General features: G+C 34.9%; 4 protein-coding genes across 6 annotated transcripts in view; 1 reads left to right on the top strand and 3 right to left on the bottom strand.

Annotated features, from left to right (window-relative positions):
- Positions 1-388, bottom strand: part of LOC132197394 (cyclic AMP-responsive element-binding protein 1) — a 35,283-nt gene extending 34,895 nt beyond the window's left edge. Inside the window, exons 1-2 of one of the 2 annotated variants that reach the window (XM_059620666.1) lie at positions 210-388; positions 82-141 (exon numbers count right to left, since the gene is read on the bottom strand). The gene's annotated coding sequence lies outside the window, so the exon portion shown is untranslated. The remainder of the gene's footprint in view (positions 1-81; positions 142-209) is intronic. The other variant, XM_059620656.1, reaches the window with a different exon arrangement.
- Positions 389-954: 566 nt separating this feature from the next.
- Positions 955-4,569, bottom strand: LOC132197388 (protein GPR107). Its single transcript, XM_059620648.1, has 13 exons — positions 4,450-4,569; positions 3,446-3,559; positions 3,247-3,386; positions 3,060-3,193; positions 2,660-2,778; positions 2,429-2,530; positions 2,186-2,319; positions 1,971-2,120; positions 1,801-1,918; positions 1,619-1,749; positions 1,429-1,570; positions 1,208-1,371; positions 955-1,145 (listed from the first exon to the last, which is right to left on the bottom strand). The coding sequence occupies exons 1-13, from the start codon at positions 4,549-4,551 to the stop codon at positions 1,007-1,009; spliced, it is 1,689 nt and encodes a 562-aa protein (XP_059476631.1). The 5' UTR covers positions 4,552-4,569; the 3' UTR covers positions 955-1,006.
- A 435-nt stretch (positions 4,570-5,004) lies between these two features.
- On the bottom strand, positions 5,005-11,671 carry LOC132197596 (tyrosine-protein phosphatase non-receptor type 1-like). Of its 2 annotated transcripts, none has more exons than XM_059620966.1 (9): positions 11,497-11,670; positions 10,905-11,309; positions 10,492-10,674; positions 10,274-10,408; positions 9,652-9,779; positions 9,368-9,593; positions 8,988-9,255; positions 8,492-8,607; positions 5,005-5,351 (listed from the first exon to the last, which is right to left on the bottom strand). In XM_059620966.1, exons 2-9 carry the CDS (start codon positions 10,998-11,000, stop codon positions 5,298-5,300), a joined length of 1,206 nt encoding a protein of 401 aa, XP_059476949.1. In that variant the 5' UTR covers positions 11,001-11,309; positions 11,497-11,670; the 3' UTR covers positions 5,005-5,297. The 2 variants fall into 2 exon arrangements, with proteins under 2 accessions (XP_059476949.1, XP_059476947.1); XM_059620964.1 differs by lacking the exon at positions 5,005-5,351 and adding an exon at positions 5,386-6,969 and having other exon boundaries at positions 11,497-11,671.
- A 1,626-nt stretch (positions 11,672-13,297) lies between these two features.
- Positions 13,298-14,482, top strand: LOC132198067 (small ribosomal subunit protein uS7). Its single transcript, XM_059621817.1, has 5 exons — positions 13,298-13,399; positions 13,616-13,751; positions 13,821-14,159; positions 14,211-14,309; positions 14,363-14,482. Exons 2-5 carry the CDS (start codon positions 13,617-13,619, stop codon positions 14,429-14,431), a joined length of 642 nt encoding a protein of 213 aa, XP_059477800.1. The 5' UTR covers positions 13,298-13,399; position 13,616; the 3' UTR covers positions 14,432-14,482.
- Positions 14,483-14,877: the final 395 nt, after the last annotated feature.

The raw sequence follows: 14,877 nt of genomic DNA, 5'->3' as shown, positions 1-14,877 counted from the left end.
GGCGGCAACTAAAATTTCAGGGGAGGCGAAAACTTTTAAAGCTACAAAAATTTTAAAAAGGAAAAAAGCAGAAACACTTACATTAAAATTGTTGGGCGTCGGGCAAGAGTTAGGTCACGCACCTTCAGCTGGTCCTCCAGCCTGGCGGAACAGAATAAAGGAATCAGATGAGAACCAGGGGAGAACTTTGCTGGAGAAAAGGGAATAACCTGCGTCTGATGTCTTTTTCTTTTTCGCCTTGAAGAACTGCTGCGTTTTCACCTCCAAGATGTTCACTGGCAGGACCGGCTGCCCTATGCTTTTGAGTTTAGAGTCAGTTGTCTAACTCCACCCTCCGTCCTTCAGAAGGCGAGGGCAACAGGTTGATTCCGATTATGTTAAAATCGCGTCAACAGACTCGCAAAAACTCCCATCTGCTGTCAACATACTTTTTACTGTGCCAACAAAACATAAATAACTAAAGAGAAAAATTCTCTGATTGTTAACAAAAGAGTGATCAAAGAGGCCAAACTCTGCTTTAATTCATTTTATTAGTTCAAAATAATTTTGTGAAATTTTATAATAAAGAAATCATGAGGGCTCTTTAGGACATCACAAGAGGAAACTCATTCACGTTAGGTTTGCATCTTTGCAAACAGATTTTGAAAAAAGGCGGTAACGGAACGAGGAAAGGTTTAAGTGCTGCTCCGGCAGCGCACGTTGTTATGCAAAGGCGTCATGGACCTAATGATTTTTATTATCTAGTAAATCAATGAAAGGCGTGCAATTAGTGTAGTATTATTGGTATTCCAAAAAACCTTTCTATAAGGCAATAAAATTCATATAATCATATATTTTTTTTTCTTTTTTGAAAATGTAGAACCGAGCTTGGTAATTAAAAAGTACAAGACAATTTCAGCTCTCGTTTTTGCTGGGATTAATCGACTTTTGAATTGCAAAATCTAAACATTTTTGACAAGATATCATTTATTATTCAAATTTAATTTATCTACAAGTAAATTTAAACTCAGTCATATTCATGGCTACTTTCCCTTTTAGAGAGAAGGACTTCTTTTTCCACTTCATCTCCGGAATCATTGGCGGAGGAAGGGGCTTTCATTCTAGATAGATTTATCAGGCCTTCTGTCAAACCACTCTGCGTCACACTGAAATTTTAGAAGGTAATGCAATATTAAAAAAGTCCATTTTTTTGTTGATTAATAATTACACAATATCGACATCTTCATCATCATCATCATCGTCAAACTGAACTTGGAAGTAAGGATTTGCTGACGCTGGCCTGAATTTGTATCCAGTAAGGACGAAAAACACATAAGTAGCCATTTCTCGAAACATCTCATCCAGCCACTCGTATTGGAATGGAACAGTTATCTACCAAAAATAAAGTACTTCTAGAGAAAACAATGGGTTTTTAAGTCAATTTCTTACCTTAAGAAGGTACACAATTATCCTAGTGAAATAAATATAGCAGACTATCATAATGTAGAAATGGCGGAAAACTTTCAGCTTCCGCAAGTTAATGGCGGCCTTTCCATCTGTCTCAGATGCTTCTTGCAAGTGTCGAATAGACCTAAAAAAATTTGCTACAATTTAACGATAGGCATGATTGATTGTTTACCAAACAACAGGGAACAGGATTGCTCCACAGCACAGAAGGTCAACAAAGATAAAAATGTCTCTCCAAGTGTGATACTCCAGGTCACCCTCTTCAGACTCCTCTATAATTATTTCGGCAATATTTGCCAACACCTGTAATTTTGAAAATTATAATCAATACTTAAGAATTTCATTACTACGTACCTGCAGAGGAATAACAATCATGAAGATTCTTTTGTCCTTGTCAGATAAAATGTGTTTGATGAATGTCCAACCAGTTCCGATTAAGATAATGGTTATAAAAAGAACGGCGCCTTTCAACCTAAAATTGTTTTAATTAGCGTTGAAATTATTTTGTATAAAAAGAAATGTACAGATGAGTAACGTAAAAGAGAACTGCCCAGGTTGCAACATGGGTGCCGGAAATTTCAATGAAGTGGAAGTTGATGCTGTGGAACAGCAGCGAAAGTGACTTTAAATACACGAGGACAGCCATCAGATAATGGATTTTAAAAACTGGATGCCTGGAAAAAAACAAGAAGTGCAATTAATATAATGGACAAAATAATTCAAAGATTCTATTTCATACTTGCTCTTGCTGAGAATGAAGACCCAAAAACTTCCAGAAAGGAAAAACAGCAGAGACATCATGAAGAAAAGGGCAGGAAGAGGCATTTCCCCAGCAGAGAGATAGTTGTTTCTGTTTGTTTCTTGAATGTCAATCTAAAAATTAAAATATGGGCTCAGTTCAATCTGCATGTATTTTATATATGGATGTGAACGAGATAAATGAATTGAAAAAAAAATAGTGTCTCTTAGTAAAAATACATACCAAAAAGTTGCTTGCTGTAGAAAACTCTGCACCTGATGGACACATGTGGTAGTAGAAATTATAGAGTCCTTCATCCTGTTCAGTGGCAATGCTGATGATGAACTATGAAACCAAAATGAATTTGATAAAATAGTTTCATAAAAATTTAAATTTAAACTTTCATATTAAATTATTGGTTATTATTGTTCTTAAATGAGGAAAAATTGAAATAAATACAAAAAGATTACTTACGTTGATATTGTATGTGTTTCCGTTGGGGTCTTTCATAATTTTAATTTCTGAAGCTGAGCACAGGTTGCTGCTGCTGGCACTAGCAGGCACTTTTATCGGATGAGATGTACTGTTAGATCCTGCAAAAATACTTTTCATTAAAACGATTTAAATTCAATTGCCAGCTAAAAATTTCTATCGGCTTGCAACATAACTGAACCTGTAAGGAATTTAGCCAAGATTTAAAAGATTACAAAAAAAAATATTAAAAAATGATTAAAAACTAAAACTGTCGTTAGCTACGGTTAAATTTTGTCAAAGCGTGTTGGTGCCGATACCAATAGGAGTGCATTTGCAAGCACCCAGTCCTTTGCACAGTATAAAAAAATGCCAAATAAAATTTTTATTAAACACAACTGACCAATATCTACGCCCCGCCTGCTTCTTGGGTTGAAAAGAGTGGAGTCGCTTGTATGTCCCTTCATAACTGGAATGTCTTTCTTGTCTTTGTAAATCCGAATGTTCTGCAGAGTGCTGCTACAATTCACTCTTAACCTAAAAAAATAATTAGAGAACAAATCCACTACATCAATTCAAAATTTATTAACAAGTTTGAGTTGAAGTCCATGATAAAAGTGACCGTGTCTTGACTAGGACCTTCCCTTTCCCTCAAAGGGCACCGTTCCAAGTGGTTCTCCAAGTAGGGATTCATCGCGTCACTCACAGTTCGGTCAAATGTGAAGCCGAACTGTAAAAACAAAGAAATTTGCTAAATATATATGAGATCAGAAAGTATGATCGGCTTACCAGAGACTTGCTGGGATCCTGCTGATTGACATGGAAATTTCCTATTTTCACTTCCAACTGGCCACCTTTGTAGAAACCAAATGTACTCAGGGGGATAAATCGACGGTAGTCATCCTGAAACAAGTAACACGAAAATTGTAAGTTTCCTATTACAGCAAATCGCACCCTTTCTATGAGAAAGAGCTTCTATTTTTCAAATATTTAATTTCCTTTAATTTCCTTTAATAATATAACTAATCTAGGAGCAAAACTATATTGTCGTTCTTTTAAATTAAAAAATCTCTTAGTTTTAAACAGGTCTGCGTAGAGGATTTGCGTAGCTCTGAGCTAACTCGACATTGAAATAATATATAATTCTCTTTAAAAATTCTTCTATTTCTTTAATTAAATAATATGGTGCTAAAATCTAAGGAATTAACAAATTTCATTTCAGATAATAAAAACAAAAAACAACAAAAAACTAGGGAATAATTAATATCAGGTAAAAAATCTCAAGAATATTCACCAAGGCCCCTCCCATCGCACTATAAATATATTGAGGCTTGAGCCTTTAACGTTGAATTTATTAATTCATAATTAATCATTGTTTATTACGGAGCTTTTGCTCGCTGAAGCTTTTATAGCCGTGCCGTGCGTTCTCCATAATAATTACAATAGGCTGAAACCGTGTCTGTTTGTTTTTGCAAATTAATGCAAACGTGTCAAATGCATGAAAATGGTCGAAGAACAAAATCGATGACAAAAACTTTGCCTGAACTTTAAAAAAAAATGATTGTGGCCTTCTATTCTAAGTATTAAGTGCAATATTTATTTATCATTTGACTGCATTGTGTATCTGGAGATATTTTAATTGTGATAAAATCATGGCTTGAGTCAATAAACCTGAATTGAATTAACAACACCCCGGCATTCGTGGTTCTTTTGATTTTTTATCTTCATTTTCGAATCAGAATACATATATTTCCGGTTGGGATTTGCGATCGCTCTCATTATCATAAACTTACGATAATTTCTAGTCTGTGTTTCCTGGCTTCAGCGGCGAATGAGAGGAATAATGTAAAAAATAGAACCCGGAGAAGTTTGCAACACCAGATATTCCTCGCCATTTTTGTTGTGTTTTGGTTCTTTTGACTTCTGTCACTTGTCACCTCACGAGCGAGGGTGCTGCCATCTCTCTACGACTGCAGTGTTGTTTGAAATTTGAAAATGGGCGCAGGGCGATCGTGGATTTAATGGATTATATTATAATAATATATTATAATTTATAATTGTATAGAATATACATAAGGCTAAATACCGCAATCTGCCACAAGAAGAACTATTCACACTATTATTTACCCAGTAAAGTAATACATTTTTTAGTTAGAAAGAAGACTTCCAATTCCAAATTAATAATCTTTAAAATGCGAGTTTAATGGAATATATTCCCAAAATCAAAGTAACAGCTCATTTTTATTCTTGAAAATGTGCCCATTAATTAATTTGTTGATCATGCAAATACATAGGAAGGATTAAGGAAAGAGCCGAGATGGAATATTTATAAAAAAAAAACACAAACCTTTAACAAACACAAATTATTATTAGTTTTTGTATTTAAATACATGATTTGAAAAATTGACATTTAGTGATTTTATCTCAAAGTTAATTTGAGAAAATACAATTTTTTTATATTTGACGCATCAGTAGCTGAGTAACTGGGAATTAAAAATATTCATCATGGGTTAGATAAATACGACCAAATACTTAAGTATTTTAATAAAAATGACCATGAGAGCACATTCACTATGAATAAAAGCTCTGTAAATATCTTGAATTAAATTTAAAAATTTAATCTGGTATCAGTCTGCCATATCTAGAAGGCGCTGCTGCTTTTCTCGTTACTTCCATCAGTGCTTGTTTTTCTCCTCTTCCTGAAATTAAACAGATGATAAACTTTTTAGACTCAAGATTGTGAAAAAATAATGATGATGGCTGGATAAATAAAAGCAGAAAAAAAATTAAAAAGGAGCTTGCCTTCCGGAATCTGAAATCTCAAAGTGGAATATTATATATAATGGCGCAAACCTATAGGGTAAAACATGAACGCAGAAATGGCCTCAAAATATCAGCTTAAAAATTAGAAACTCTATCTCGTCTAACAATGAAGAGACAAAGCGCCTATAATTTCAGATAGAACTGAAAGTGAAGTCAACGATGATCTCGATCTTAAGATCCATTTAATCATAATGGTCTACCACGCCGCCGCCGCCGGACGGTCGGTAGATCTAAATCTGGCAAATTAAAGTAAAATAGGTCGATTGTTTAAACATTTTTCTTTTTTTATTTTCTCTGTATAATTAGAAAACACCAATACTCGCCACCTTCAGGTAAACATATCCCAATGGGAAGGCAGTCAGATTTTGCATAAAAAACATCAATTTCTAAAGTGCAAATCTGCGGTGAGCTTGCAAATGTAAGTCACATGTTTAAGTTCTCATATGTTTCATTCTATATATCAATATTTCAATATATTTTCTTTAAAAAAGAAAAACAGTCAATTAGCCACTTCAAAACCCAACAAAATATTAAGCAATTATACTTTGTTGCATCAAAAACAGAAATTTAAAGCCTTGCTCGCTTGCAAATTATTATTAATATTTATTATAATTACCGTTTTATAATTAAAATTACAAATTTGGCAGAATAAGAAAAGGAATTTTTAATACTAAACTTGTGTATTGTTTTCATTATTATTCTTTATGATATTGTTAATTCATTTACTCATAACTGTTTGTTGAAGTCACTGGAAGTGGCCCCAACATTTGAAATTAACAGGATAGTAATTATTTTTCCTGATGTTTTCAATAAAAAAAAAATATTATGTTGAATTTGATTTTGAAGTGGCTAATTTGTGATTTTTAATTTAAACATGGTGTAAATTATTAGTGAGCCCAAAGATACCTCCGGCACCTGGTAACTAAGGTCACGTCACTAACTGACCCGCTTTGTCACAGTTCAAAACTTTTACCAAGTTTTAGCATGTTGTATTGAGACAGTTTTAAAATTATTGGAATGTATTTTGATTTTACACTTCCGCTTATAAATCAACTGAACTGTTTTTAAAACTAAATTTTCTTGGTACACTGCAGTGTAATAAAATAAACTAGCCAAATTAAAATAGTGAGTCATCAACCCATAACTAGAATTTGGCCTAGAACTAAAAAGGTTATTCATATTATATTAGTTTATTTTTGCCCAATTTTATTATAATAATTATATATTTACATATGTGCCTTGAAAATAGGTGCAACGAGATGCAATTCATTCGATCTGACAATAATTGGACCTGTTTAACTTGTGGCAAACAATCTGTAGTAGAGGTATGCACCTCCCCCAAAGAGCAAAACTCCCACCCCTAGCCTCAGGGGTTGCAAAATAGATTTCTTCAGCTCCTGCCACGACTCTGCTTCCTGCCGTTTGCGTTTTATTTCCCTGACCTGCTCAGCCAAACGCTCCTGTCTTCGTCGACGACGAAGTACACTCCCCTCGCTGCAAACACAGTGGCGTTGCATTTTAAAATAATTTCTTAGGTTGGATGCGCTTATCATAAAAATAGGAAAAAATTATACTTTCATATTCAAAAATGTATTCAAGCAAGAAAAATTCTAAGACATAAATCGGTCCAGAGATATAATATACTTTATTAACTAATGTACCATAAACTACAAACTAAAGTAGCGCTGAGTGGCGGATCTTTAAAATAAATCCTCATTTCATTCATGGTTTACTTCATTTTTAAATTTAAATTAAAAATCAAACCCTCTTTCAATTTTTATCTCCTGAATTAAGTTAAATGTCCCGAGAATAAAATAATTTCAACTAGTTTCCTTATTAATAAAATTCAGGAATATTAGCTGCATTTTTTAGAACATGTCAGACCAAATGCTCCCGTTGTAGAAAAATGTTAAGAATTTTTAGGGCGTTTGCTTTGAGTTTGATAAAGTGTAGTTCTATTATGCTTTTGGAATGTTACTGGTGTTAAAAATTCAACAGAAAGGGAAAAATCAATGCGTTTTTGCTTTTATTTCTGGAATTTCAGAATTTTAATTGCAGAAATAGTTTCGAAAAGGGAGTTTCAATATGATCATATTTTAAGACTATGTCAGGAAGTTTAAGAAATATTTGTAGTTTTTAATAAATGTCTACTTTTAATATATTGGCCGCCTAGTTTACTATACATGGGCAATTAAAACAGATTTAAGAAATGTTTGCACCCAAAAGTTTTGTTTTCTGAGCCTTAATGTAAAAAAAGATATACCCTTTGAACTGAACGACCAGAAGCAGAGCTTTTACACCCGATCCCAGTTAGAATAGAACCAGAAACTCTAAATCTTGAGGACTAACAAACGTGGCAAGTTTTTTTAATTCTTTAAATGTGACAAATTGTTTGATATAATTATGCATATAACCCTTTGTTTAAACCCTTCAGCAACTTCCCTTCACCCTTTTTCGAGCGGATTGCATACCTCTAGCTTATAAAACTGGCAATGACATAATGGTCGATTCCAGGTCAATTCCTTATTGGCCCCAAACAATCCGGTAAAAATGCTGGCGTAGAAAAAATACTGCACTTTTCACTTCATCTCGAAAATATTGCAAATCAGGAAAATAAAATTTAATTTATAAAGCACTTGAATTCACATTAATAATTCAGGTGGCTATTTTGAACAATTCCACTAACCTATTATACTTGTATGGTACATAATATCTACTTTACTTCTAATATAGCACCTTCTCTCGACCTCTGTCCAACATGTCATTGACTAATACCAGTCTTAGATGCGACCTTTTCTTTCTCTGCACATGGACTTCATTATGTGCCAATTATATATTTTTTTAATTGTTTCAGTTGAAATATTTTTTGCTTATTTCATAATTAGATTATTTCATGTGTGTTTAATTCCATGCTGATTGCAGATTTTGTTAAATTTTTTATGGAGAATAAATTACAACTTGTAGAAAAAAAAAGAAAAAAGCAGCTTTAACAGAACATAAAAATAAAATCACTTGCCTGTTGGGTTCTTCGTCACTGAACTGGTTAGAATTATTCTGCGGCTCGTGTGGTAAAGGCATGTCAGGAGGCAGTTCTGGAAGAATTTGTGGTCTCGGCGCATCTCCAGGAACTAATATAAAACAAAACAATATTTTTTTAATATGGCTTTTTCTTAAATTCATGATAAGAATTTATAAAATTTAGGATAAAGACAGGGCAAAGATCTATTTTACTTTATTGCTAAAGATTGTACGCTCAAATATTTCATTTTCTAGATTGCTGTTTGTTCTCCTGCACTGCTTGTATTTTGAGGCATAAACTAAATTACGGAAATCAGGGCAACAGAAAACTGAAAATGGGATCACTGATCTGCCTTGATTGTTTGCTTAATTAAATCTTAAGACGTAAGATTTTGAGCAGTGGGAAGTTTTTGCCAGAGCTCCTCGAAATTTAAAAAGTCGAAGACACTAATCCTGGAAAAACAGATTATAAAGCATTGCTGTTTCTTACCCAGGTTATTAATGTTATGTCTGAGAGATTCCCCTCTTGGAGGAGGCTTTGGCGGAGGGGTGTCTTCATCTTCCTCCTCGGCATCCTCGACTCTAAAAATCTCCAACTCAGACAGAGTTGGATCTCGAATCAGTAGTCTTTTAGCGCCTTCGAGTATGGCCAAGTATGAGAATCGGAGTTGGTCCATTGTTTGGATGAGACCCATTCGGTGCTTGCGCATTTCCATTAGGACGTCCCGGACATTTACTTCTTTTTCACCTCCTTCCATCTGTTGGTTAAAATACCATTATTATTGTTATTTACATTTTTCATTTATGGAGCTTTGATTTAAAAATAACTACTCTACTAACAAGTCAAGTTGAAAAATTGATAAAACTTACCAAAAGAAGGCACAAATCTACAAGGCAAAAAGTTCCAGATCTGCCAATTCCAGCCGAGCAATGCACGACAGGAGGCCCAACATTTTCATCTAATGCCCCACTTCGTCTAACCACCATGAGAAAATGGAGAAATGCTAGTGGACTCTGCGGCACTCCGAAATCAGGCCAGGTGGTATAATGAAAGTGGTGCACTTCACGACTTATGCCAGTGTCCAAGTTGGTTAATCTAAATACATTTAATTTATTAAAAAACATATAATTTTTCCATCTTCTATTTGACATACTTGAAAATTCTTGTTGTATAATAATCCATTTGCGTTTCAGTCACATTTTCTACTTTCAAATTCACATCAGGGAAATGCATCTCCTTGTTTTCCAAATGCCCCAGAGGCCAATATTGGTGACACTTGATCTAGGTTAGATAAATGATTGAAATTAATGGTTTGGAAGGATATAATTATTTAATAAAAATTTCAAGAGTCTAATCAGATCACGGGTCGTCAAAAGGTTTTCCATGAATGTTAATCTATTTTATTTACCAGACTTTAGTAATAATAAAATTTCAAGTCTGAATGCCGTTTTCCATGCATGTTATTTATCATGAATTAATTTTCACCAAAAACACTAGAAATTTCTGAAGAAATTGACTCATATGTATAATATGTCTGTCGGCGCCCAACCGGTTTACTTGGTTTCCAACTAATTTGGGTTGGCTCAATTCAAATACATATTTTTTTTGCAAATATTGATTTTGTTAGTACAGTTGCTTGTAAACATCTCAATTATCCCAAATATATAATTGTATGTACCACCGCAAGTCACATAAAGCTTTGAATAATTATATCTATCTGATAAGCCATGGAATAGTTCATTGTGAAACTTTTGATTGTAAGCTGTTATAGTCACCTGATTTTTTTCAATAACTCTATTAAGCATGACAACAGCCTTGCAGTTTTGCTCCCAGATCATCAACCAAAAGTGATCCGTTGTGTGCGGTAGAGGCCCTTGGGCCAAGATGTACCGTCGGTGAGCATTTGGCATCTGAAAAATTGTTAAGATTATTTTATTAAATGTAATAATATCTGGAATATTCAAAGAATTTTAAAACTTGTCAGATGTCATACTTGAATCAGACTGGCATTGATATAATCAGAGCGTTGCTTATCCTGATCAGAGGTGCCTTTCACAAGCACTACTCGGCTGTGATCATAAGGGTTGACATCCCGGTATCGGTTCAAGCTCTTATTTTCACGCTTTTTGGCTTCCTCAAAGGTGTACTCATAGTTGTTGCTTTCATTGCGGATACGCTGGAAAAGGCAAGGAATTTAAGTATGCGCAGAATACCAATAGCATTGTTGTTATTTTGGGATATTTTCCTTAGTGATCTATAGATCGAATTTAATGCGGACTTAATATTATCTTCCCAATTATTATTATTTATTTCAGAGTTTTTTTGCAAACATTTATTTTCTTTCTGTCAAATTTCTCATGACCCTAATCATAGTGTGTTGACCAGCAAGGTGCGGCACTTACATACCTGATAAAAACTAGCCCATTCGGTTTTGCAGTCAATTTTCTGAAACTGCTCCTCGATATTTTTGATCGCCTCTGCAGCCCACTCTTTGTCAATCATCCTGCCTGGACTGTTATAAGCATCAATAGCAATCAAATCACCAAAAGACCATTTGGGAAATGAAACACGGAAGCAGTCGTCAAATTGGAAGCAGCCAGAAAACGAGCGGCCCGATTCTCCTAAGGGCACGAAGCTCCTCTTGATTGCTTCGGCTTGTCTTTACGTATCACTTTGCCGAATCCTGGTTGGTCCAGGATGTTGATTTTCTTGATCTGGCTGCAGTTTTTTATTGAATGGGTATGCTCTAGCTAGAGCAGACTGGCGTCCGTCACTGGCGATGGTGGTGGGTTGCGGTCTCTTAGCCTCTGGCTACAACAAAGGGTTTGAACATTAAGGAGGCCGGTTTGCTTCGTTTTCTGGGGGGCGAATTGTACTTCAATTATCTAGTCTTCTACTTGGTTACAGGGTTTTTGGGATTTTTAATGAAAGTTGGTGGAACAGCGGTGCAAAGATGCCCACGTTCATTTGACATTTTTATGCTTCTTGTCGGATGTACCTCAGTTCCAGAGCCCAGGAGATTATCTGCTCAATAATTATGCTTAAGGACAACCAGAGAAATCTCAAAATGCGTAGACTGGCGTAGATTAGGTTGATTTTGGCTTTCTTTGTTGGCGTAGCCGTAGCCCGCTGACGACCAACAAGACAAGTATGTACAACTCGACTCAAAAGCGTTTGTTGTTGTTCGTTCAGTTCGTTCAGAAAGCCACGAAGCCACCAACTCCAATCCCCACCCATTTCCCCTTTGCTGTTGGATGTGGCGCGAATTCAATAAACATGAGATAACAAGTAGTTGTTCGCAGGCGCGTTTAATAAAAGAATAAATTATTTATAATATTATTAACAGAAATAAATTCTGCAATCTCTATAAAATAAAACAGGTAATACACAATAATGATATAAAATTTTTAGTTTTTACATAAAAACGGAAAAAAGTCATTTTATTTTGTTGTCAGTTTTAATTTATGTGTTCTTTCATAATATATGACTTAAAGTAATAAATTGCAATTGCATTTTTTTATGAAACTCATATCAAGAAAATGAACAAAAAATTAAGATCATTAAAATTTCAGGGCTGCAACCCGCAAACTCAAAACAGTTTTGTGTAGAGAAATAAAAGGAAAATTTATATTTCAATTCAAAATGCATGTGAAAATTTTTTCAAAATTTTTATTCAACAAGTACAATCCATGAGTCAAATTTACTCTGCCAGTCTGCCTCTTTTATTTATATAAGCTGAACTTGATATAGAGATAAAACAATCTGGCTTACTCGTCGATTAAAAAAAAAAAATTCTGGATAAAAGTGCGATTTTATTTGATTTTATCGTAACCATACAAACGCATAAAAAGAAAAAAATAGGAGAGAGGTGGGGCAGAAACCCCTGCAACATTTCAGGCAACTATAAGTAATAATAAAATTGGGTGCGTTCTATTTTTACGCTTAACCTGCGCCAAATTCGTTTTATCGAACTCATTCGGGTGCTTGTATCGTTTGTTTACTCGCCAAATTCCACTATACCCCGCTTGGCGTCCACATAGAGGCGGCGCTGATTAAATAACCTCCCATTCGAGAACTAATTTTTTTAAGAGCACATTTAAAATATGGATTTTGAGTGTTCGCAAATAATAGATATCATAATACTAATTTTTTATGCGAGAATTTCAAGAATTTTTGCTCCACACATAATGGATATCATTTAATTTTGTGTATTAACTAAACTACAGGACACATCAAAAAAATAAATATGACGTGCACTTTTCCGCAGTGTTCGCCTATAGGTTCACATTTCGCACAGTCTTTTTAATCGCGAGACGCATTCCTTACACTACACACTTCAAAAATCCATGCTGGAAAAAAAATCGAAAAAAATACCGCAAATTAAAAAATTATAGTAAAATGAGTTAAATAATATAAATAAATTTTGGACTTTTTTGCTGTGCCAATTTTTTTTTAATTATTGTTTTTTTATCGACTTAAAATTTTTGATGAAGTAGCACAACCATCAGCAAAATTGTGATAAAACATAAAACCTTTTTTCTAGCTTCTTGAATAATTCATAATTTTCTGGCCCATCTTTTATTTGCATCTTTTAAAGGAAAAATAAATTGAATCGATCATTTTCACGGTAAAAAAGTGTTCTTTTTTGTCATAAATATATCTTGTTGTGTTCTTGCGTGTGTTTTAAATTTTAATTTAATACATAATTACATCCGCTGTTGGAGGCGCATTGCAATAAAGCAATGTTTCGCGGCAAAACTGCAAAGAACGCTCTCCGCTGCTCAACTGTTAGGTAAACCCCTATTTCCGGTTCTACTTTTTCGGCCATTGTGAAACCTCGTACGTGTGGCGTGTTCGAGCCGTATTGTCGTATTTATGATAATAACTCGACAGTAGCTCAGGTAATAGATTTTCGGCTTCAATTTTGCAAATTAGTTTTGTTAGAAAATCGCTTGAATACAAATATGCTTTTCCTGAGAGCCTGAAAATATCTTGCACGCTCAGACACGTGAGCACGCTGCCTGCAATGGCTGACCCAATGTTATTCTCATGGGCCTAGCTTTCTAAAGATTGTTGACAGATATACTTACTAAGATTTTCGCACGTTTAAATTGCAGAATGGACGTCGTAGAAGCTGATTACCAGGATGAGAACCAGGTGGTGAACCTGCCCCCAACAGCAGAACTGCCCGAAATCAAACTGTTCGGCAGATGGTCGTGTGATGATGTCCAAGTGCCGGACATGTCGCTGCAGGTCAGTTTCTGACTATTAAAACCACTAATAATTTATCAGTTAAATTAATACGGTTTATATCCTCTCTAGGACTACATCGCAGTGAAGGAAAAGAATGCTAAATACCTGCCACATTCTGCTGGTCGTTACGCAGCCAAGAGATTCAGGAAGGCTCAGTGCCCCATCGTGGAGCGCTTGACAAACTCCTTGATGATGCACGGCCGCAACAATGGCAAGAAGTTGATGGCTGTCAGGATTGTCAAACATGCGTTTGAAATCATGCATTTACTGACGGGCGAGAACCCCCTCCAGATCTTGGTGACTGCCATCATCAACTCTGGGCCCCGAGAAGACTCCACCCGTATTGGACGTGCTGGAACTGTTCGCCGACAGGCTGTTGATGTCTCACCACTTCGACGAGTGAACCAGGTAAAATTTTCTGAGACATTTTATTCGTGAAATTAATTTAATTTTTTCAAGGCTATCTGGCTTTTGTGCACTGGAGCTCGAGAGGCCGCCTTTAGAAATATCAAGACCATTGCTGAGTGTCTGGCTGATGAACTCATCAATGCGGCTAAGGTTGGTTACTTTGCTTTCAATATCTGCATAATACTAATCTATCAAAATTTTAGGGCTCATCAAATTCCTATGCCATCAAGAAGAAAGACGAATTGGAGAGAGTGGCCAAGTCGAACCGTTAAATTCCACATACCTTTGTGTTTTGTACTAATAAAACACTTCAATATGCTAAATACCATATATTTTTAATTATAATAGACCTTGCAGATGATAAAATGATAGAAAATTAATTTTCAAAGCTTCCTGCTCTCTGTGTGGAGTAACGATTGTGCGAAAAATGCTTTCGTTCAGAAAATCCACTAACGCAATTTTTCATTTTGTTAACTGGAAGGGCCAAAACAAGACAACATTAAACTTAATTTATTTTCGATGTTAAGGGCCGTTTTGGCCCAGGATGCTTTTTTTAATTCCTTATATCAGCCTTATTCAGGATTAACTTTTATTTATTGAATTTATCCACGCCCGATCCATCTGCAGCATAATAATGATAAATATGATTTATGTTCTACTTTATTCCTAAATCTTGCAATTGATTTAGGATTCGGAATAATGTTTACCAATGAAACTG

This window comes from Neocloeon triangulifer, unplaced genomic scaffold, assembly GCF_031216515.1.
Source record: "Neocloeon triangulifer isolate White Clay Creek 2 clone unplaced genomic scaffold, ASM3121651v1 ptg000012l, whole genome shotgun sequence".
NCBI lineage: Eukaryota > Metazoa > Arthropoda > Insecta > Ephemeroptera > Baetidae > Neocloeon > Neocloeon triangulifer.
This window is presented reverse-complemented; position numbering and strand designations above follow the sequence as displayed.

Coding starts and splice junctions, on each gene's coding strand:
- LOC132198067 (XM_059621817.1), top strand. CDS start 13,617: ATGGACGTCGTAGAAGCTGATTACCAGGATGAGAACCAGGTGGTGAAC. Junction 13,752..13,820: donor TGCCGGACATGTCGCTGCAG/GTCAGTTTCTGA, acceptor TATCCTCTCTAG/GACTACATCGCAGTGAAGGA. Junction 14,160..14,210: donor CACTTCGACGAGTGAACCAG/GTAAAATTTTCT, acceptor AATTTTTTCAAG/GCTATCTGGCTTTTGTGCAC.
- LOC132197596 (XM_059620964.1), bottom strand. CDS start 11,000: ATGATTGACAAAGAGTGGGCTGCAGAGGCGATCAAAAATATCGAGGAG. Junction 10,675..10,904: donor AATGGGCTAGTTTTTATCAG/GTATGTAAGTGC, acceptor TGCCTTTTCCAG/CGTATCCGCAATGAAAGCAA. Junction 9,780..10,273: donor GAGTTATTGAAAAAAATCAG/GTGACTATAACA, acceptor TATCTAACCTAG/ATCAAGTGTCACCAATATTG.
- LOC132197388 (XM_059620648.1), bottom strand. CDS start 4,551: ATGGCGAGGAATATCTGGTGTTGCAAACTTCTCCGGGTTCTATTTTTT. Junction 3,560..4,449: donor AACACAGACTAGAAATTATC/GTAAGTTTATGA, acceptor TACTTGTTTCAG/GATGACTACCGTCGATTTAT. Junction 3,194..3,246: donor ATGGACTTCAACTCAAACTT/GTTAATAAATTT, acceptor TTATTTTTTTAG/GTTAAGAGTGAATTGTAGCA.